General features: G+C 41.4%; 1 protein-coding gene and 1 long non-coding RNA gene across 9 annotated transcripts in view; one reads left to right on the top strand and one right to left on the bottom strand.

Annotated features, from left to right (window-relative positions):
• Positions 1-259: 259 nt before the first annotated feature.
• On the bottom strand, positions 260-6,097 carry LOC121089775. Of its 4 annotated transcripts, none has more exons than XR_005828351.1 (4): positions 6,008-6,097; positions 5,856-5,931; positions 3,537-5,251; positions 260-3,317 (listed from the first exon to the last, which is right to left on the bottom strand). It is a non-coding gene; the product is annotated as an uncharacterized LOC121089775 (long non-coding RNA). The 4 variants fall into 4 exon arrangements; XR_005828352.1 differs by having other exon boundaries at positions 3,537-3,925; XR_005828350.1 differs by having other exon boundaries at positions 3,537-5,931.
• TRMT11 (tRNA methyltransferase 11 homolog) overlaps positions 6,015-21,326 on the top strand; it is a 29,459-nt gene continuing 14,147 nt past the window's right edge. The window contains exons 1-8 of one of the 5 annotated variants that reach the window (XM_040597275.1): positions 6,015-6,103; positions 10,197-10,262; positions 10,979-11,052; positions 13,321-13,402; positions 13,495-13,587; positions 14,625-14,759; positions 16,376-16,532; positions 20,645-20,725. In XM_040597275.1, the coding sequence (XP_040453209.1) occupies positions 11,015-11,052; positions 13,321-13,402; positions 13,495-13,587; positions 14,625-14,759; positions 16,376-16,532; positions 20,645-20,725 (586 nt within the window). In that variant the 5' untranslated portion in view covers positions 6,015-6,103; positions 10,197-10,262; positions 10,979-11,014. Of the gene's footprint in view, positions 6,104-6,555; positions 6,687-7,926; positions 9,583-9,604; positions 10,017-10,196; positions 10,263-10,978; positions 11,053-13,320; positions 13,403-13,494; positions 13,588-14,624; positions 14,760-16,375; positions 16,533-20,644; positions 20,726-21,326 lie in introns of those variants that run through there. The other 4 variants (XM_040597278.1, XM_040597274.1, XM_040597276.1 and 1 more) reach the window with 4 other exon arrangements.

The following is a 21,326-nucleotide window of genomic DNA, read 5'->3' as shown; positions in this document are numbered from 1 at the left end:
TTTACACGAGCTGGACCTGCATCTTAGAGTGCTCGGGCTACGCACTGCCTCAATTGTGTGTTATCTGTCTTTTAGACTTTTGAAATAGTGGCTATTGCTGGAAGCAGGAGATTGGATTTGGTAACCCGTGTGCTGACCCAGTCTGGCAGCTTGGTGCTTGTAATCATTGCATGGGCACATAGAAGGTTCTCAGTCACTCTTTAGAGAATGCTCATCTAAAGCTGACAGGTAGGAAATTTGGCCCTATAATTTTTTTAAAAAATCCATCCCTCTATAAATAATATTTTCTATAATCAAAATAGCATGATATGGCAAGCTTTTTTTAGTCACTTACAAAGTGGGTAAGACCATTGCTTTAGGGCTTACTCTGCTTCAATCTTTGGATCAGAGGTGTGCTTAAAGCTATTGTAGATGTACACAAGTGACATTTAAACAAACCAACAGCAGAAGAGAGTGCAGCAGAGGCCATGTAAGCATCTAACACTAACTACTTACATGGCAGCGGAAGCCTAGACACCTAACTTTTAACTATTTGAGCCAGCCTTAACTAAGAACTAGTAAGTTTACACGAGCTGGACTTGCATCTTAGAGTGCTTAGGCTATGCACTACCTCAACTATATGTCTTTTAATGTATTATTTGTACAATGTCTAGTAATGTGTTATTTCTTCTGATACTAACATCCTGTTAGTCAGCTGGTGTCAGCTGAACCACCTGGTATTGCCTCCTGCAAGCTATGAACTAATGCTAAAGCAGACTTGCCTGGATTTCAAAATTGTTAGAATTAGACAAACTACATTCCATAACTGTATTATAAAAAGCTTGATTTGTTTTGAAATCAAAATATATGTACAGGATTTATCTAATGGGAGCTGAAATCCACTGAGGTGTGCTCATGTAATTCTGGCAACAAACGCTTTTCCAAAAACAAAAGCATTTTGAATGTGTTAAGATCACAACTTTTATGTCTTGTTTCAGCTGCAAGACAGATTTGTTTAGGAAGAAGGAGTGGGTTTGAAAACTAAGGGAACACACACCAGCAGTGCCTGGTGCAACACATATTCCCCATTTTCCAATGTGGTAAAATTATGTGGTGATTAAACCCCCCCCTTTGTTTTCCTGCCCATGCTCTACCTGCATCTGACTCCACTGTCCTCCAGACATACATATCTCAGCCCATTAATTTCTTCCCCCTTTTCTATTTTCATTGTCTTTACACTAGGAAAAGAAGTCAGAGGGATAATGAAATCCATGGTTTTATTTGCTCAGTCAAAAGGCTTATTTTGGTGCAAATCCTCATTGGATGAACATGTCAGAAGAAGCCCTATTCGTTTAGTTTTTTTGCAAAAAAATGCTCTATTATACATAAATAGCATAAAATAACCTATCGCTTTTATCAAGTTCATAAATTAAATTTCAATATCCTTTTGAGGCAAGAGAATATTTTACTTTAAAGATCCATCAAGTCGTGTAGTTAACACCGCATAAAAGCTTTTATTTGCACTGGTAAAAAATAGAATTTTATATTTCTAATTGTACAGTTTTACTGGTGGGAACTGTAAATACAACTCCTGATTATTTTTAATAGCATTATTACAACTACTATATAAAAAAAATCCTTTTTTTTTTTTTTCTTTTTAAATGTAGAAAAAGTTCCCCCAGAAGAACCATGAAGGAAATTTTTATCAAAAATCATCTTTCAGTCTAAATTTTAACTAGTTGATCATTTTTTCTCCCAGTTTGGAGAACTCACAACTATGCTCTGAAAGCACAGCTCTGCTTCAGATAAATAAGGTACAGGACTGCACCACTATACTTTTTTTTAATGTATTTTGCACTACAGGATCTCTACTTTCCTCCTCTTGTAAACAACATTGTCACATTTTGGTGAAAGAAAAGAAAGTTTTTTTAATATTTTTTTTCCTCACGAATGCACAGTGCCCAATATATGGTTTCTGTTGTCTTTCACATCTTTACATTGTGGCACCCTACTTTCTATGAAGGGATATAGCTGAATTCACCAAAAGGCTGCAGAGCTTTGTGATCTTCTAGGGTATGACACAGCATTAGAAGAACAGAAAAGAGATGCCGAGGAAAAAGAACAAGAGACACAGAAGATTTGCAGAAGATATGATGATAAAAATAGAATATTAAATACCAGGACTAGTGCAGCTGTCCAAAATACATGCAAGATGCAACTAATTCAGGAACCGTCAAATATTCTTGCTGTGATATTTCTGTAAATTCAGGAATGTTCATATACTTCATGACAACAATTTCCATTTATTCAGTTTTACCGTGTGAAAACAATCTAAACTTTTGCTATATACCAGGCTCTGTTTTTGAAGAAGTATATAAATTCCCATAAAATTTTTCAATTCCTTGTTTTACAAATCAAAATCCCACACACAGTGAGTATTTCACAACATGCAAGAATTAGTGGTGTATGGTAGCAAGTTAGTAACTTATACTTTCAGTAATGTAGAGTGGTAAGCCCATGGAGTTATCCAAAGAACTGTGGTATACATGGTAGCGGGTGATAACAATGAAAGGACAAGCCATTATGGCAGTGTGATGAATTTGTTCATCATTTGTGATTTCTGTCCAAATCTCTACCATTTTTACAAAAAAATTTTTTACTCTGCTCACCCATTTTCTCTCCTGCTCGTGTCCCGCTAAGTAGCTAAATTAAAATTCTGTAGTGGTATCTTCAAGATGGTATCTAGATATGTTTTTCCAAATGGAACCATGCATCAGAATTCACTAGACAAAGCCTTATTCTAGTAAAGTGATGATCACATCATCATCTTTTCCTTGCCAAAGCATTTCACCTTCAAAATGAACCAGACCATGTTTTCTGGCTCTTAACAAGATTCCCACTACTTTATTGGAAATAGTCACGTATGTTTCAAACAGCTGCCCGAATGTCACACTCACATGTCCATCTTCTCCCACCTCTCCAGTGTTTCTAATGATCAGGCACAGCTCTTCTACTTCCTTACCCACGTGTGAGTGAGCATCTTTCCCTCTCTTCTCTGTCTGAGATCCTTCAGGGGGTCTTCCGTAGGTAGGATCTCCTCTGTGAGTATGCACAGATTTAGATGCAAGTCTGTTGTCGTTGCTGAACGGGTTCTTTCTCTGATACTCAATGTGATCCTCTGCCCAGGTCTGCCAACTTTTTCTCAAGTCCCCCACCGCACTGGTAGCTTTAGCACTCTGCCCTTTATCTTCTTCCATTTCTTCAAAATGTTTTGTGGCACTCAAGCAGAAAACGAATCAATGACTCGTTGTAACTGTGGTTCCTGGGTGCACTGTCAGCTGCGAAGGAAAAACAACAAATCAGCCTGATAGTTTTTGGAAGTTTTGCCCGAGTGAAATGGAAGGCTGCTGAAAAAGTTGTTAAATAACCGAAGATTTTGTGAAGTCCACCCATAGTTCTACATCAGTGAAGACAGTAAAAGTGATTCAGCTGAAATTCAGAAGTAATTTTGTAGCACAGGGTAGTAAATTATGCTTACGAGGTTACATGATGCTTACAAGGTTACAGGGCGCACCGCCGGTCCCGCAGCTGCCGAGCGCACCCCGCGGTGCTCACTCTTCATGCAAGGATGCCTTTGGAGGAACTTTCTCCTGACAGCCGGCAGCCCCGCAGGCTTCCCAAACAATCCGAGGCGGCGCCGGGCGACCCGTCCAGCACAGGCTTGCAGCCAGGCGAGAGGGAGAGCCCTTCCCCGAGAGGCAGCGCACCAACCCGTGCACAGGGGCGGGCAGCCTTCCCTCCGCCTGCAAGCCCAGTAAAGGTGGACAAGCCCACGCCGGGCCAGCGAGGTTCCCGCAGGCTGTGGAAGGCACCAAGCACAGAGGGCATCATCTGGAGCTCAAACGCCGATATGCGGTGGGAGCAGCGGGACGTTCCTCATCAGGCACTGAAAAGGGATGTAGACACCGAGTCGGGGAGGGCGGCCCCGTCTGCAAAGCCTTATTTAGCGAAGAAGACAAAACCAGAATAGATAGTTCTCCCTTAAAAGGCTGCGCTGCGCAGCAATGTCTGCCAGGGAAAACCTGCAGGCAGGCCGCGGGCACGGGAGCTGGCGGGGGGGCAGGTGCGCAGCCGCTCCAGCCCCCGGCTGCCCGCCACCCGTGCGGGTCGGTGCGGGGGTGATGGGCTGCCGGTGCGGTGTGTAACTGACGAAGTAGGGACAGGCTGTCACACACCGACAGAGATCCGCCGGTGTCAGAGCCATCTGATCTATCCTTCACCTGTTGAAAGACACGAACTAAAGTTTCCGTCTAGCACATTAGTAGAGCTGATACTTCTCTTACAGATACCTGGAGGTAAAAGCTGAGGATTAGTGCTGTTTTTTCTATGGGAAAATGGACAGAAATGCAAATTCTGAATGATTTAGTAATTGCATTATAGATTAGGCATTTCTAGATTTTAAAAACACTGGGGTTTTTTTTTGTTGTTGTTTTGTTTCGGTTTTGTTTTTGTTTTTTTAAATAAGGTTTCATGGGTACTTGCCCATGTTGATGCTGTTGCATGTGAACCCCGCCGGCAGTCACAGAGCTCCCTGAATGCCCCAGCAGGATGTGCAGGTTACAGTCAAAAACCACTTGTGTTGCCTTTGGATGTAGAACAGTGCATGGGGTGAGCAAAGATGGCAACACAATGGCTGTAGAAGGGAACTGAGAAAGATAAGCAGCAGAACACATTAAATAACGGCTTTTCATTCATGGTCTCTCACTTTCCAATGGAAACTCATGATTGTCATATGATCTTGTAACTTTTTTTTTTTTTTTTTGGTGAGAGAAGGGTGGTTAATTCCAGCTTCCTGGGTAATTTTCAATTAGAGCATTTTGTGTGCTTAAAATTCCCTTGAAAGCTAAAAAGAATAACTTTTCTTCCTTTCTCTCCCTACAATGGTTACACAATGTTGTCAACATAAAATGACTCCCCAACTCCACATTAACAAACCGCTTGATTCTCCTCACTGGCAGTACAGGAATGTATGTTAAGTTTACAAACACAGCATCTGAAAATCACTTTGTTTTAATGTCAGCATCAAATACTCTGTTTTACTTATACATACACTTTCAAACTATGTTAGGTAGCATATAGAGACTGCCAGCAATTTTACATGGATCCTCAAGTCAAAAGCAGGAAAACCCAGGGCATTAGTTAAATTCTTCTGTAGAAAATAGCATCACTGGAAAACTGAGGCATTCACCTTCTGGGAATAGTCAGCAATGCTCTGCAGGTAAAGTAGTGCAGATAAAGTAAGCAAAAGCCAGTCTCAAAGAGATTATGCTTAAACAATAATACCAATGACCCCAGCTAAAGAGTTTCTAAAATGGAAGCTATGCAGCTGAGAAATTTAAAGTGAGGCAGATTGGAAAAATAAAAGCAGACTTCTTCCACTAAATCTCTTTCAGGAATCCCAAGATTTTGCAAGCAATCTCAGTCTCATGGGGTTTGTCAGCAGCTCAGCAATGTGTTTGCTGCTGGATCTCTGCACTCAACTGCTGAGGTGAACAAGCCTGATCCACATCTACCCCTTTCCTTTGTCCTCTGGGAAAGTTCATGTTTAGCTGCCAGTTCACATTTAGATTGCTTTCTTGTTAATTGTCAGGGCTAGAGCTTCCTAGCAAACCTCAGTTTGATTGCCGCAGGAAGAGAGAACTTGGAGAAGCTGCAGGACAAGATTATGGAGATGTATAAAGAACAGGGCCCACGCAGCGTTCACAGGTCATGAGCAAAATCTTAGCCTTCTAGAAAAAAATCTGTCCCAAAATCAGCACAGAAAATACAGAACACTGTTCAGTGCTGAGCTGGCCTGGTCCTAATAAAAAGCTTACCGAAATCTGGATAAGCCGAACCTTTCAGCTCAACGTAACAGGGAGATCAGTGGGCACGGGATTATAGTTATCGAGTCTAGATGTTAAACAAAACAAAATATAAGCTGCAATACAAAAACCTTCCCCTCCTCAGCCCTGCTGGACGGTCACACCTCTGCCCCTTTCCTGGGAATCTGTTTCTCGTCCCTGTCAGCTCCTATACGCACCCACGCCGCCGGCGCTGACCTCCTCCCCACGGAAAAGCGAACGTCAGTCCTTTGACGTCTGCTAATGGGTAACGGTGCCTAATGCCCCGCTCGGCCGCCGGCGGGACCGGACGGCCCGGGGCAGGAGAGGCGCAGCCAGGCGGGCAGCGCCGCCACCGCACCCCGGCACCCACCGGGTGCGGGTGCTGCTGTACAGGTACGTGCCGTGCCGTGTGAAGCAGACACCAAATACTAACTAAAAGAACGATAACAACGCGAAATAAACACCCGTTAGTCAGGAGCGCAGGCAAGTGCCGCGCCCCGCGCTGGCGGCCGCTGCTCCGCACCCCTCAGCGGGCCGAGCGGCTGGAGCGCCCGGCCGCAGCTCTGCGGAGAGGGGCGGGCCGCGGGGCGCTGCAGGGGGCTCGCTCGGTCGCACAAGCCGCGGCCCGGCCACCAACGCCGCCTCCCCGCCGCGGCGGGCGGGCTCCTCCCGCCGCTGCCGCTCCCGCCCGGGCGCTGGGCCCGCCCGGCGGCGCATGCGGCCCGGGGAGGCGGGGGATGGCCGGACATGGCGCTGGCGGGTGCCGCGCTGCGGCGGTACCTGCTGCTGCTGGCGCAGGAGCACCTCGAGTTCCGCCTGCCGGTGAGCGCCCCGCGGGGCTGGGGCCGGGGACCAGGGCCGGGACCGGGACCAGGGTCGGGGCCGGGGCGGCTGAGGCGGGGCCCGGGCGAGGCGCTGCCCTCGGGACCGAGCCCGGGGTGTGCCCGGGGGGCGGCCTGGCGCCGACGTGGCCTCGCCTGCTGCACGCACCGGGAGAGCCGGCGGCGGCCGGGGTGCGCCCGGGGCCCCTTCGCCCGCCGCTGCCCGCGTCCCGTGGCAGGCGGCTCCCGGGAGCGGGGCTGCCTCTCCGCCCCTCGGCCTGGCAGCGGGCACAGGCGGCCGCCTCCAGCCCGCAGCCCGCGGAGAGAGCCGCTTGGCGGTGGCCTTACGGCAGCACTTGCCGTGCCGCTTGCAAGGGCCTTGGAGCTGGGAGAGGCGGCCAGCAAAGTACCTGGGGCTCCAGATAAGAAATGGAAACCGGGAAGGAGAAACGGGTTTGCAAAAATGTTTTTAATGTCTTGTTTTGGTGACTTCTCGATTTGCTTAAGCTACGCAGCCGCTCCCTGGGGTGCGGTACCAGAGCGGTTGGTGCTGCCCGGGCACCACGCGCGAGCCTCGGGCCGTCCCGCCTGGTCACAGAGCCGCGTGAGGCCGGAGGTGCCGATGTCTGCGTTTTCTGGCGGAAGGCACGGGGAGCTGCGAGGACAGGGCTCCGCTGAGGTCCCAGGGCCTGCTGCATGGGCTGGGATGGAACGGAGGTCTCCAAGGCCTTGGCTGGTGTCCTGGTTGGGGGCATCCTGGTCACGAGCCTCCTTCCCTCCTCAGTGTCACACTGGTGGCACTGGGGACCGCTCGCTTTGGGCGTTCGGTTCGGGGTGTCTCTTTCCATGTGGTCAGGAGGGTTTGTAGCAGGGACAGCAGACTCGTTTCCCACTTCTGTGGTGGGATCAGGCATGGGAGCCAGCCAGTCCTGCCTCGAGTGCTGCGGTCTGCTTCTCGTTGGCGTGTTTGTGCCAGCTGGCTGCGAAACTTGGGGTGCAGAGTTTGTTCCCTGTCACTAAATTGGTTTTAGCTCATCAAGAGGTATTCACAGAAATCATTCCAACAAAAAGAAATTGTAACTTACCTGAAGCTCCCAGGTGTTTTTTTATGAGCCCCAGTTGTTTTTAATGGGTCTTTGGTATATGTCTGGTTTAGCATACACTCAATTTTCGTGTTTACAAGAAAACCTTTTTGTTTGTAGCTTTAACTTGTGATTTTTTCCCCCCATGATGATTTACAGAGTTATTACACATTTTAACGAATTTTGATACACTAAGTGCTCTTCTAGGCACCATCTGGAAGAGCTACTAATGTACTATCCAGGGAAGTATGTTGTTTGTGTAAAATAGTGCTGAAATGTATCTATTTTGTTACAATTGGTAGGTTATCATTACATGTTCTAAAATATTTAATGTGTGTTGCATTATTTATTTTCCTTGTTTTCATTAAGGCTTTCTTTTGTGCATTGCTTTTTACTGTCTGCTTTATGGGACTGGAACATGAGTTTGTTTATGATCAATCCAGTTTTTCTCTAGGCAAAGTCATCCGATAAAGTAAAAAAAAAAGATTATATATATGTAACGTAGAAAGTTTTTATTTTTTCAGCAAGATTGTAGTTGCACTTGGTTAATACAGCTTCTGAAGAAAGCAGTTCCAATTCCCTTTTCTTGTACTCTGATGACCGCTCAGCCATGTGTTTGGCTTTGCGATGAGTGGCGTTAATGACTTGGTTTGTCTGAAAACTTAACAAAATGAGGAAGGACAGATTTTTTTAGCCAGATCAGCTGCCTGTTCTCCATCTCTCCACACCTGCGTATGGGATATGAGATGTCAGCTTTTCTTCTGGTGGTGGTGCTGGATCACAACAGCTGAAGGTGTTGCAGTTCATATTTGTTAAGTGTCTGTAAAATAAAGTTCTTGTTTCATATTTCTTAGCTGATAAGAAGCCATGCTCTGTTATCGGGGATCTCGCTTTGGTTAGGTCACATACTGAGGGGTAACATCAGGCAAACTTTTCCAGCACCAGGTATATCTAAAGGACAAATAGATGCATGTCAAGTGTTTTTTTTATCCGTACCTTCAGGTAGATCTGTTCCAATGCTTCACTGTTTTTACTCTTGGAAAAGGCCTTCCCAGCCTCTCATCCGGAGCGCTGAACTTGGTGCTCTGGTCTCCTCCTTAGTAAACATCAAACCCAGATTCTTACCTTCCTTTACCACAGGAACCTTTAGCATGTGTGGAGGTTATGATCGCATTTCTCTCCAAGCCTTTCCTCACATGGTGTGTTTTCTCCACTTCTCATTCTTGTGACTTTCCTGTAGGTAATATTACCTGCAGTGTGTGGAGATGCCACTGACTGAGGTTTAAAACCTCAGGTGCTTTTGCTGTCCCATGACCATACAGTTAAATAGTTTGGCATAAACTTTTATTCTCGTGCAGCAAACCCCCTGGTTTTTTCCAGTGTTTCTTGTGTTCTTTCTGTGCAAATGAAAAGATGGAAGTGAATACGGTAATGTCCCACTAAAGCAATGTGCTAGTGTTGTGTTGGAGTTTTCCTCCATTTTTTGGGATACTTCACGGTAATCTTTTTACTTACCCACTCGGTTCAAATCTAAGCCAATATAAAAATTTGCTTCTGTGTTCTTTTGCCAGTAATGTTCAGTCTGCAGCGTGTCATTTCTAGTGAAGGGGCTGAGTGAGAAATATCCCCCAATGTTTACCTCTCTTTTCCATTCAAAAGCCTTTTTAGTGGGTGGTTTTTTTTTTAATTATTACTTACTAGCTTGTTTCTTGGAGGCTTGCTGTTTTGTTTGTTCAGTTTACAGTCTTTGATTTGGTTTACTCTGGAAAGGACACTTATGGAAGAAAACTGTTGATATATCTGTAAAGCAGAGAGGTAAGAGAAAAGGAATTGATGCTCAGTTCTGGGCCTAGCCCTGAGTCCGTGTTGCTAGTGAAACATTGCTTTTACATGAATTAGAAAAATAGCTTAAGAGTAGTTAGAATAGTACTGTAGGAGGAATAACATTGTGAGAGTGTAGGATAGAACAGTAAAGATTTTGATGAAAGAGAAAGTGCAAAATTGTGCTATTTGATTACTGAAATTTGCCTAACTTAATCTTACTGTGTTGTATACTATAAAACTTTTCATAACCTAACCATAGCTCATTCCTTTGCAACTGAACTCTGAGAAAGGTGATCAGCTGCTTTTATATCAGGGAGGTCTAATTTTTTTGAGTTCATGAACAGTATGTACAAGCTGAATTTAATTGTGAATCTCTGCCCTGTCCACACAACTACTTCAAGAATGCTTCGCTGTTGATTCCCACAGTAAGTCAGTAATAAACGTTATTCTTTCTTCTGTTGCTGTCTCTGACATTTTGTTGGTAATTCCTATGGAGGTCACCATCTGCATTAGAATTTATGATATGCTGCTTTTTTTTTTTTTTAATGTTTCTTTAAAACATTAGTTAATGCTTCTAAAGCTTGACCTTTATATTTTCTCTTTAGGAAATAACATCTTTGCTCTCGCTTTATGGTGGACAATTCAGCAGTGAGCAGGAAATTCGTGTAAATGTAAGTGAGGATCAAATATTTTACTTGAATGCATGTATGGTATACGAGTATGTTTTTTAAATAGCATTTTTATTTAATGTGGGTAGCTGAATAAATTTTGAAGTTTCTTAGGAAAATAAGGAATCTTCCAAAAACGAGCACTTCAGTTTCAGTAGACTTGGAACTGAGTAAAAGATGCACAAAATGCACCTTGGGATGTCATCCTATAACAGTGTGAAAAGAAACAGTGCCATCTACTGAGAGGCTCTCCTTTCTTTTCAGAACAGCCGAAACACAAAACATTCAGCAGCAGTCTGAATTTGGTGTTTGCCTCTAAATCAATGGAAAGTGTATCTAGAAGAGCAAAGCTAGGAAGCTGTACAATTCTGATCTCAATGCTTAGTCAGAGAATGTTACAGGGTTTTAGTTACTACTTGTGTGTTTCATAGTGTTTTGAATCTTTAGAAGATGAAAAATCTAGAGAAGCATAAACAAATAATAATGTTTTACCAAGTCAAACATATAGTGGGAAAATGGAATACCTAATAAAATTTCTCAGCCATTCAAGCTGAGTATACAGTTTTATCCTCATGTTCTCTGTACAATTCACAAATCTATCTTTTTTTAATCTTCAGCAATACATGTTCTGTTTTTGTAGAACAGTATTGTGTAGTTCTGTAATCCATGAGACATCGTCCAACTTGGTATGTGCATCACTTATCTTCTCTTTATTTCAGTCTCCATTTTGGATTCTCAATATTCCTTCAGAAGAGATGGCAAGGGGACTAATGAAACGGACAGTATGTGCAAAGTAAGAGGTGGAAAATATTGTAAATGATAACATAGGCAGTGGAAAATTGTTCTGTATTGTGGCAAATAGTAATTTTGTATGGAGTATTAAAATAAATAGTCTCTGATTGCCTCTAGAATTGAGGAGGCATTACTGGAGCCTGTAGGACTAATTATGTAGCATGCACATCCTCTTTAGTGTACGATCAGCGTGGGGTCTTGAGTTGGTGTTCTTTACTTCAGAGCTAGTGCTTGTCTTGTGGTGTCACTGATATTTTAGTCGCCTTGAATAACGTTTAGTTAGTAGCTTGTTTTAAAATGTGTATGGAATTAAAAGATAAACGCAGTGATATGTAAAAACTGAAAATCAAATTTGGAAGGGAAAGATTGTGTCACCCTCCTAGTGCTGTTATCTGAGCCCTCAGCCCAGACCATTGCAGTAGAGGTCCCTCTAGAAAATTCAAGAGCACAGGAATATGCCAGGGAGTTATTGTTCCAGCTGCTTTTGTCCTTTTTAGGGGTGTCTGAATAACATGCTTTCCAGCGAGGCTTCAGAGGTACCTCAGGGGTATGGTTCAGGTTGAGAAGCAGCATAGCTGTGGTGTGGTGCTCTGACCATAATAAATTTGTGGTGTCTGTGCTGTCTTGTTCAGAGTCTGGGTGCCTCTGCAGGGTGTTGCATGGTCCCTGTTGAGTGTTTGTTGTGTCAGGTTTTCAGTTCCACCTTACAGTGACTTGGGCTGTCCACTCTTGCCTAAAGAAGCCCCGTGTATACAGAATTGTCCTTAATGACAGTGTGTTTCCAATGGAGATAAGCTGTACTGCACTTCCAAAAGCAGCTCTGGACAACTAATGAAGTAAAACATGACAAAACTGCTTGCGGATGTTCCATACGCCATGCTCTCTCAGCTAATGTATGCTTGTATGTCAAAAACCTAACTGGCCCATGGATTTTTCCCAGCCAATTTCTGTTTGTGGGGAGTTACGTTAGTTTTAGAGTAAGATTGCTGGAGTGTCTCCATTGCACTGCTATCAATATTAAAAGCTTTGAAGCATACATTTATCTAAATAAAATCTCCCTACCGTTTTGTGTTTTTTTTTTCCAATACATATGTAAATGTAAAATTAAGAAGTGGGCCTGAAGGTGTTATAAGAGCTTCTCCAACAGTTGAATAAAATTCAAAGATGAATATTTGGTTCTCTCTAGTACAGCCTATGCTGGTAGCATTTTCATTGCTCCATCGATAAATAAAGCTTAAATTATCACAGTAGATGAATCGAAAGCTTTAGGAAAAAAATTAGACACTTCAAACATGTATGTTTTTTTCTGGGTAAATGCAGGTTAGAAATGAAGCGTTAAATAATTTATGCGGCAAAGGAGTACTTTAATAAAATAGCTTACTGCTGGGCCTAGGTGTCTGCTATTGTCACTTAGTAAAATGTAGTTCTCTCTTATTTTTGTTTGAGTGAGCTAAACCGGTTAACGTTTTGAAGATTTTCCTTCACGATTCATCTTTGAAAAGGTACCACATGGCACTACTTATCCTTAAAGACTGTGTTTACAGTGCATTGCAAGTGTCTAAAAATATATGCAGATATGCAGTGACACTAGGATTCCCTTACTAAAAGGATTTTTTTTCTTTGATATGGAAAGGCCACTCGTTTGGGATACTTGAATGCTGGGGGAAAGGCTTGTGATGTGGTGGTGTGCCTTCCTTACAGGGGCGTTGGTTCTCTGATCTTCCAAGTCAATGCTTTTCTTAAAGCTAGCAATATGGAAACAAATGGACACACAAGAGTGTAAGAAGACAGCGTAATGTTTTAACATCTGAAAACGTCAAACATCATAACTACATCTTAAAATGGGACAGAACCTCTGATGAGGTCATTATACGTAGGATGTTGCAGTTTCATGGTTTGTGTTACTCCAGGGCAATGTAACACTTTGAAGGTCTGTTCTTGACCTTTTTCAGCCTTCGCTTACCCCATCAAATTAATTTTGTCTCATTTACTAGTATCACTGTGTGTCAGAAGAAGGTCTGGTGATATCCAAAGGTACTAAGACTGAAATTTACCTTTTAGTATAAAAAAGCATCATCAAAATATTTGTTTAGGATTAAAAATAAGTGTGTCCCTGTTAAGGACAAAATTTAAGCATGTGCTAAGAGTTAAATACTGCACTTCAGTGCTCCATGAAGCAAAAGGACTAAATATGTAAGGCATTTCCCCTCCCCCCCCCCCCCCCCCCCCCCCCCCCGTGACTGCAGTCTCAAAAATGTTGTGATTTCAGGTCTATATTTGAACTGTGGGGTCATGGAAGATCTGTGGGGGAACTCTATGCAACTTTGAAGAACTATCCAATGGACAAGATGGTATGCATGTAAAGTCTGGATAATATGGTTACTTAATCACACTGAATAGCACTGTGGCTGTACTAATGAAAGTATCTTTGCCTTTTTTTCAGCTTCCGTATCTACAGTCGGACTCTACTTACAAAGTACATATTCATACATTTAATAAAACACTGACTCAGGCACAGAAAATAAAAAAGATAGATGTAAGTAGACTTTTGAGAAATCTTTGATTTAATTTATTCATGTTGTTCTTATTGCATGCTATCAGTGTATTTAAGTTTGGGTTTCCTGAAGATCTTAAAGCAGATTACAGCTTATCTCTTATCAGCTCTAAATGAGATCTTTGTGTCTGAATTAATGTTCCCTCAAAATTCATGACTTTGTGGTTGTTTTTTTCTAACAGACCATATAAGGCATTTACAAAGTCAAAGAAATATCATGGCTGATTTCAGCCCAGTGTGCTGGGGAAACTAGCTTATTGCCCAAACCTGTAAGATTCAAGTGGCTAGAGTTAGGTGCTAGGTTTTTGGAAAATCTGTTAATTGATCTCCATATTAGGCATTTATTGTTGCAGAACATGAAACAAATTACTTCATTTGCAAGCTGTGGATTGTGTGCTGATTTCCTGTCTGTCCTTAGGCTCTTGTCTGCACTTCTCGTCTCCTCCTAACTGTATCAGTATTTTAATTAGGATTTTTTTCTAAATTACTGTTAATTTTTGCTCTTTCACATTCTATTTTAGCAGCTATTTATTCTATTTACTTCGTTTACCAAGGCTGAAATTGTCTGTATTAATAGTAGCTACCCTTTCCCATTTGTTTGATTTTTTGTGTACATGAAATAATGCTGAGTATGTAAATTGGTGTAGCTGCACATCGCTAAAATTTTAAATCCCATTGTTCATCATCAGTGTTGTTTTTATAACTTGAAAATTGCACAATTAACGTGCACAGTTCGTTTCCTCTAAAGTTGAGTTTTGTTCAGTTAATAAAAAATGTTATGGTTCCTGATTTCTAATCTTTAATTATTTGGGCTATCTTTATTTACAAGAAAGACATTTCAGAAATCCAGAGGAAATTGAGAATATACTCTTAGTACTAAACTATCATTTCTCAAGTGGAATTGTCGTTTGTTTTTTGGTGTGGTTTTTTATTTATTTCATTTTTATTGTAATTTTATTGTTGGGTATGTATTTAAAAAATTTGACCTTTTTTTGATTCTGTTCTTCTTTATTGTATAGGCCCTTGAGTTTCTGCCATTCAAAGGAAAAGTCAATTTAAAGAATCCAGAACACATCTTCTGGATTTTGGAAGATTATGGAATGGACCCTAATAATGTTCCAGAAGAGCCCTTTCATCTGTATTTTGGTAGATGGGTATGTGAGTACACTTGCTTCAGTTCTTATGAGCTTGTATTTTCAAGAGAGTGTTCTTCAATTTTAAATGTAAAAAACTGTGTTATGTTTTAATAGAAACAGACAATATAATTATGGATGAATCTTTCACTGCATAATACACTGATGCAAGTCTTCAAAGTCCTTATTGTGACTAGAAAAAAAACAGGTTAACTGAGCAATTTAGAGGTGGGAAAAATTGAAGTTGTATCTGGGAACACACCTTATCTTGCCCTCCACTGAGGAAACCACACAGCTGTGGTGGTTGTGGGCGCAGATGGAGCTAAAAGCACCAGCAGCTTGTTTCAAAAACTGAAAAATGTTTACAGGAACTGTAGATGGCTCATGGCCCTGCTGTGTTGCATCAGCCTCACTGGAGCAATCTGTACGTGCTTAAGTCACCCTGACAGGCACTTCCACAGAAAGGTCCAGATTGATCCCTGAGGCTTTGGACATCAGCAGGCCCAGCCCACTGAGGGGATGCTGACGGTGCCGTGCTCTACAGTAGGAACCCCATTCAAAAACTCTCTGGAGCTTGTAATCTGGGGTCTTTACTACAAATGTCCTTGAGTGTATGCACTCCAAACCTGCTGCGTTATTAGGATATCCTGAGGAAATCTGGTCTTTTATTTTTTTGTGGCGAAAAAGTGGCTCCCCAAAGGACATCTTCCAGAATTACACCAGCCACTGATAGGAATATGTGCTTGAAATGTCTTGAGTCAAGTGCAGCTGGAAGGTTGTACAACCACTGCTGAGGTTGTACAGCTATGGTCAGGGGATTGGGTACAGAGAATTTAGAGGGCCAAGTGATCTATTGGCACCTGTGAGTATTCTCCATGGCTGTGATGAATGTGAAAGCACCCCGGGCGATGTGGCAATACTGCAAAACATTGCAGCTGTTGTCCCATCTGTGCTGGATTCCTGAAGTGTTTGAAAATGAGTAAACCAACCTGAAAAAAATAGGCAAGTATATTTTGTTTACCCGGTAAGACTGATGTTGACCAGAGCTGGGGAATAGAGTTTTTGAACATGTTTGCTTCCAGATTGCTTTGGTAGTCTTCAACATATTTTGGAAGTTTGATGTAAAAATGTTAGCATTTGGTCTTTGTTTGTTTTTCTAGTAAATTCTAATGTATCAATGCTATCCTAAATTTACATTTTGAGCATGACAGAAATGCCAGTGAAGATGAAAATTCTGTAAGACCGTAAGCATGTGCATGTGTGTATGCACTTGTGTGTTAAAGTGCATTCCTACTTGTAATTTTGAAACTCTTTTAACTCTGAATTGCCAGGAACTGTTTTTCTGATATCTAGAATAATAGCAAAGTTGCTCTAATTGTTGTTTCTTCAGAAGAATTTTCTCTTTAAATTATTTACATATTTTTGACCTGTGTCTTGAAGAATTTATCTAGGTGTTCAACTGATATGTCTGTTGCTTGGAAAGAAGTCTGTTGTGTTTTCAGGTGGCAGTAAGCAAGGTGATGTGTTATGAAATGAAGAGTTACCTGCTTATTGGATGGTGTGACTTAAGCAAGTTTTAGCCTGTCAGCTTATATCTTGTATCTAAGACCTGACAGTGATTTTGAATGTTTCAACAGATTGCAGATGGTCAAAGAGAACTTATAGAGTCCTACAGTATAAAAAAAAGACACTTTATTGGAAATACAAGCATGGATGCCTGCCTTTCTTTCATTATGGCAAACCATGGGAGAGTAAAACCCAATGATGTCGTATATGATCCCTTTGTTGGAACAGGTATATATATATTATTTTTTTTTCTCTACTGGTGGGAGAAACTGGGAGGTTCTGTTACTGCCAGCACCATGCTTTCACCTGGTGCAGCAGCTTCTGGTGCTCAACTGATTCTTGAGATAATACCAGAAGCAAAATTGTGATTGTGAAATGACTGTTTTGTTAACTTGAAAGGGTTTTTTGGGGAAGGAGACCAGCTTCAGAAGATATAAACAGTTTGTCGTACACTTCTGACACGTCTGTCTTCCCTGTGTTATTTTTTTTAACATTGCTTAAACACCAGTTCCTGTGTGTCATGGACTGCTTAAGATCCAAAGTGACTTAAGAACTGAAATTTGGCTAGAGCGCTTCCTGCAGCCACTTTCAGAATGTTACAAGGAGCAGCATTTTTTTAGCTGATTAGAAGAGTGCTGAGGGCACTTCTGGGCATATAATGCAACACAGCGATAGTCAGGTCATAGCATTCAACAGTGATCGGTTCCTTGTAGTCACACCTTGTCATCAGGGTAATTTTATTTGCACCATGCGTTCTCCTTCAGCTGAACTTTTCTTAGTTAAGCCAGGAGGGGGAGCTTTAATTCCACATATTACTGTGTAGCAGAGATGTGCTTAAGGGAAACTCAGCTGTTTTGGAGGTGAAATAGAAGATCTATTGTGTCAGGTTGTGTCATTTAATCATACAAGAGTATCTTGTGTTAAGCTACCTATAGCAGTTTTTTGAAAAGCATAACAGTTTCTGACCTGGATTTTGCTCAGCTTTGATTAAGAAGACCATGTGTGAGATGCATACAATTAAAAATACTTACATTATGGGAAGATGAAGAGAATTTATTACAGAAATCACTGAAGAGAAGTTAGGGAGAGAGAAGTCAACACTACAGGGTCACTAGTAAGACAGATTCTTATTGGCATGTGACTTCTCTGTACCATAGAAAACAAACCAGGGATATAATATTTTCAGAAACACGGCTTCAGTGAACTGTACGTTTTTGTATTAAATTTTTGTTCATGTATGATCTGATTTTTTGTGTGCATAATAATGTCCTATGAAATTTCCTCCTCTTCCTTGTTGCTTGTGTTCCTTGCAGATGGGTAGTACTCTTTGAAAAGCTGAGGAAATTACTCTACTTTGTCTCTAACTTGTTTATTTCTTTCCTGTGTCTATAGTTTTGTGTCTTTTTACAAAATCTGCTAAACCTAAATCACAAAAAATTCCGATACCATTCATTCTCTTGGGAGTGAAAATTCAATTAAAAAAAGGAAGAATAAAGTCAGAGGAAGAAAAATCACAGAAGTGGTGAAGCTCTAGAAATTAAAGATAAATGTTAAGTCATGTTTCAGGTCAAGAGGTAACATGCAAAATTGTCCCCAAATTGCCTAATGATTTGAATTGCAATTTTTGCGGTTTTATTGCACTAGACATCTTTAACACACAAGATTGAGATTAAAGGTACATAGGGACACTGGAGATACTTGGGTGGCATGCCATTTGTCGGTAAAGTGTATTTATGACTAAACAACCGAACAGTGGCTTTTGCACCTACTTTCAAGCCATCCTTCTTTGAATTCGACCTTAAGAAAAGAAATTTCATATGATAAAGTTCATTCTTAGTGACTGCAGACGTCCAGGCTAGGATCCTAATCAGCAGAAAGAAACCCCAGGAATTTCAATTGTCTCTTGAGGTCCTTTAGAGGGTTTTCAAGATTCAGTGCAACAGTGCCCTGCCACTGGAATTTTGGGAGGTAGCTCAAAGTTGAGAGTGATGCAGTAAGTTTGAGCTAATGGAAAGAACATATATTCAGGATCTGAGGACGATTTGGAAGAAACTTCAGTTTAGATTTCATTACTGGTGCAACTTTAATACCTGGATTGGTTTCTTACTCTTTTTTTAAGCTCCAGAGGTAAATAATACCGAATTAGAACAGCCTAGCAAAGTGGTGCTTGCTTGTTGGAAACAAATTTTTGCTGGATGAGTCGAATCACAAGTCTTTCACATTCATGTAAGAGTGGGCAATTAGAATTTGTCCTTGGGATAAAAAATGCTTTTGACGAGGCTGGTTTAGGAGACTTGATTCCCCTTTTTTGTAAAGCAGAATTGGAATGGCCAGGATTAGTTCTGAGTTGTAAAATGTAATTTACATAAACTGTTTAGATACTCTTTCCTCAAAGTTGGGCAGAAGGAAGCCTGGAGGTTTCTGGAAGAATAAATGAAGACTTTCACCTGAATACTTTATACTTCCCCCTAGACAGTCAGTTTGGGTTATCTCAGTGAGCTTGTTTGTACCTTTGGAAGATGTTTGTCCCTGCTTTCCCTTTTGCCGATTAGTGATACTATGTAATTGCAAATGACAGGAATTTTTTAACATTCTGGAGGGTAGTGGCATGACTAGACCCTCATCTATGCTGAAGAGGTGGGGGAAATAGTGTACCATAGAAAAGCATAAAGTTCTGTGCCATCATCATTCTGCTAATAGTCATTGGGGTCACAATGATTCTCTGATTAACCCTTTGTATACATCAGTTTGATATAGTAGGTCAAAGGGCTGGCCATATTAGAGTGTTTAAGTATTCGTGCACCTTCTGTGTGAACAGAATTGAACTAGTGCCAGCTGAGATATATTAAAAGCTGTAAGTTCATGTTTTCCTAACTTTTTTCCCTGTGATTAAAAACATTCTTAGATGGGCAAAGTACTTTCTTCTTACTTTTTTTATAGGACTGGGTGGTATGCCATACTTGGGGTCAGGGCTAGCTAAATTTGTCTTGACCCTCTGGAGGTACTGCCCATCTGTTCTGAGGGATTGCAGCCGAGAAGGGAAATGGGTGACTCCTCTGGGGTGAGTAACCTTGCTTTTCCCTGATCCATTTCACAAGAAAAAGCAGAGGAATTTTTTTTTTTTTTTTTCTCCCTCACCTTCAGTTTTGGTAGAGATCATTAGCATATGATGTAGGAGTTTTCTAGTGCCCTGAGGTGGGATCTTCAGCCTGTGCACACAGGGCATGTTAGGGATTTGTCAGTGCTGAGTGGGTGGTGCGGGGCAGTGCAGCCACTTGAGATCTCCTCTCTGTGCTACCAGTGAATAGGAGAGCTGGTGTCACCTGCACAGCCAGCTTGCACAGTGTTGCCTGTGCTGGTCAACTCTTCGTCCTGCAGCGATCACCCCTTTATTTTAGCAGGGCTGTCTGCATCCTTAAGCAGTTGACATCAGTCGTGTGGGGTTCACAGCCTTGTTCTCAGTCAATGTTCAGTTTTAAACCATTCTGTTAGCTACATACCTGCTTTTTAACAACTCGAGAACACAGCTCTTTGGTTATCTTCTGCTGTTCATTTTTTTTTTTTGAAGCTGTTAAAAAGATAATGTCATTTACCCTTTCCTATGGGCTATTCAACCGTTGCCCAGTTTCAAGGGGATATCACACATTCTTTTTTGGTAGTATTTTTTCAATTAGCAAAGCAGATCACAATATAATGATTAAAGGAATTCCTTTTATTGCAAGATGAGTACACTAATAAATGTACTGACAAAATAGGCAGCATACAGAAAAAATGCATCTGTATATAGCTTTCATACTGCAAAACAATTACAGAAATTTTTGATATTGCTGTTTACATTGAAGATACTCTACTGCCGCTTACTCGGGGAATGGCCACATTATACAAGAGTTTGATTTTAGACACAGTTAAGGAAACTGACTTTGAGAACAGAAATGGTAGAATTGTGATTTGTTTGGTGATGATTTTTCAATTTGTTTGCCAACAATTTGAAATTCTGCTCCTCGCAAAGTAGATTTGAAAAGTTTGGTTCATGTAATGATTAAAGGATCTTTATTGCCTTGAAATACAGAAAAAAACCCTCCTAAGAACAGTCTCCAGAGATAGAGAGTGACATAGGGCATAGCTAGATAAGGAAGATCATATACAGCAGGCAAGGGACTTGGTGTTACTATCTCTGATTATAGTTGCGTAGTGATTCTAACTGCTTGGTAGTTCTTGGGTCTAGCTTTGGGTCTAGTGTGCTACTGGTGTAAACTGCTGAAGTTCCTGAGCAAAAAATCCTAACACTGATAAAATTTATGATGGCAGTTCATACTTTCCGCCTTTTCTCCCCTTTATAGGTGGCCTTCTCATATCCTCAGCACACTTCGGAGCATATGTGTGTGGTACTGATATAGATTTCAACACAATCCATGGATTAGGTATGTTATATATTTCTAAGCCACTGAAATCTTACTCTCTGGAATTTAAGAATACTGGTGGTAGCAGATGATACTTAGTGTACTTTAAAGCATCATTAATCTTCACGGGATTTATTTGGTCATGCTTATTTTTGTTGACCAATTTACATGTATCCTAGCTAAGCTATTCTCTTATTTTTAGGCAGGAAATATTTAATAGAAGGAGTAATGAAAACCAAAACAAAGTTCCAAATAATAATTATAACAGCTGTGTGCTTTCTTAGCCTGTGATGTAGGAAGCTTCTTGTAACCTGACCCAGGAAGTCTAATCCCATTCTTACTTCTCTGAAAATTTCCGTGCAAATTATATCTGATTTATTGGACAGGATTATGTCTGACAGATAGTGAGAACATCTTACAAACCAACATTTTTATAAAATGTGTTCTGTGACACCCTATGCAGATGGTGCAGCAGAACTTTGCTCACAGATTTTCATTATTCCTTGCTACTTGTGAAGTTTATCACAAACACTTAAGACAGTGAGTAGAATAAGTCAGGGGATAAGCTCTGGTTTTGTATGTAACATTTATTTCATTTCCTTTAAATTACATGATAGAGTGT

This window comes from Falco naumanni, chromosome 6, assembly GCF_017639655.2.
Source record: "Falco naumanni isolate bFalNau1 chromosome 6, bFalNau1.pat, whole genome shotgun sequence".
Classification (NCBI taxonomy): Eukaryota; Metazoa; Chordata; class Aves; order Falconiformes; family Falconidae; genus Falco; species Falco naumanni.
The sequence above is the reverse complement of the archived record's forward strand: the minus strand, read 5'-3'. Positions and strand labels throughout refer to the sequence as shown.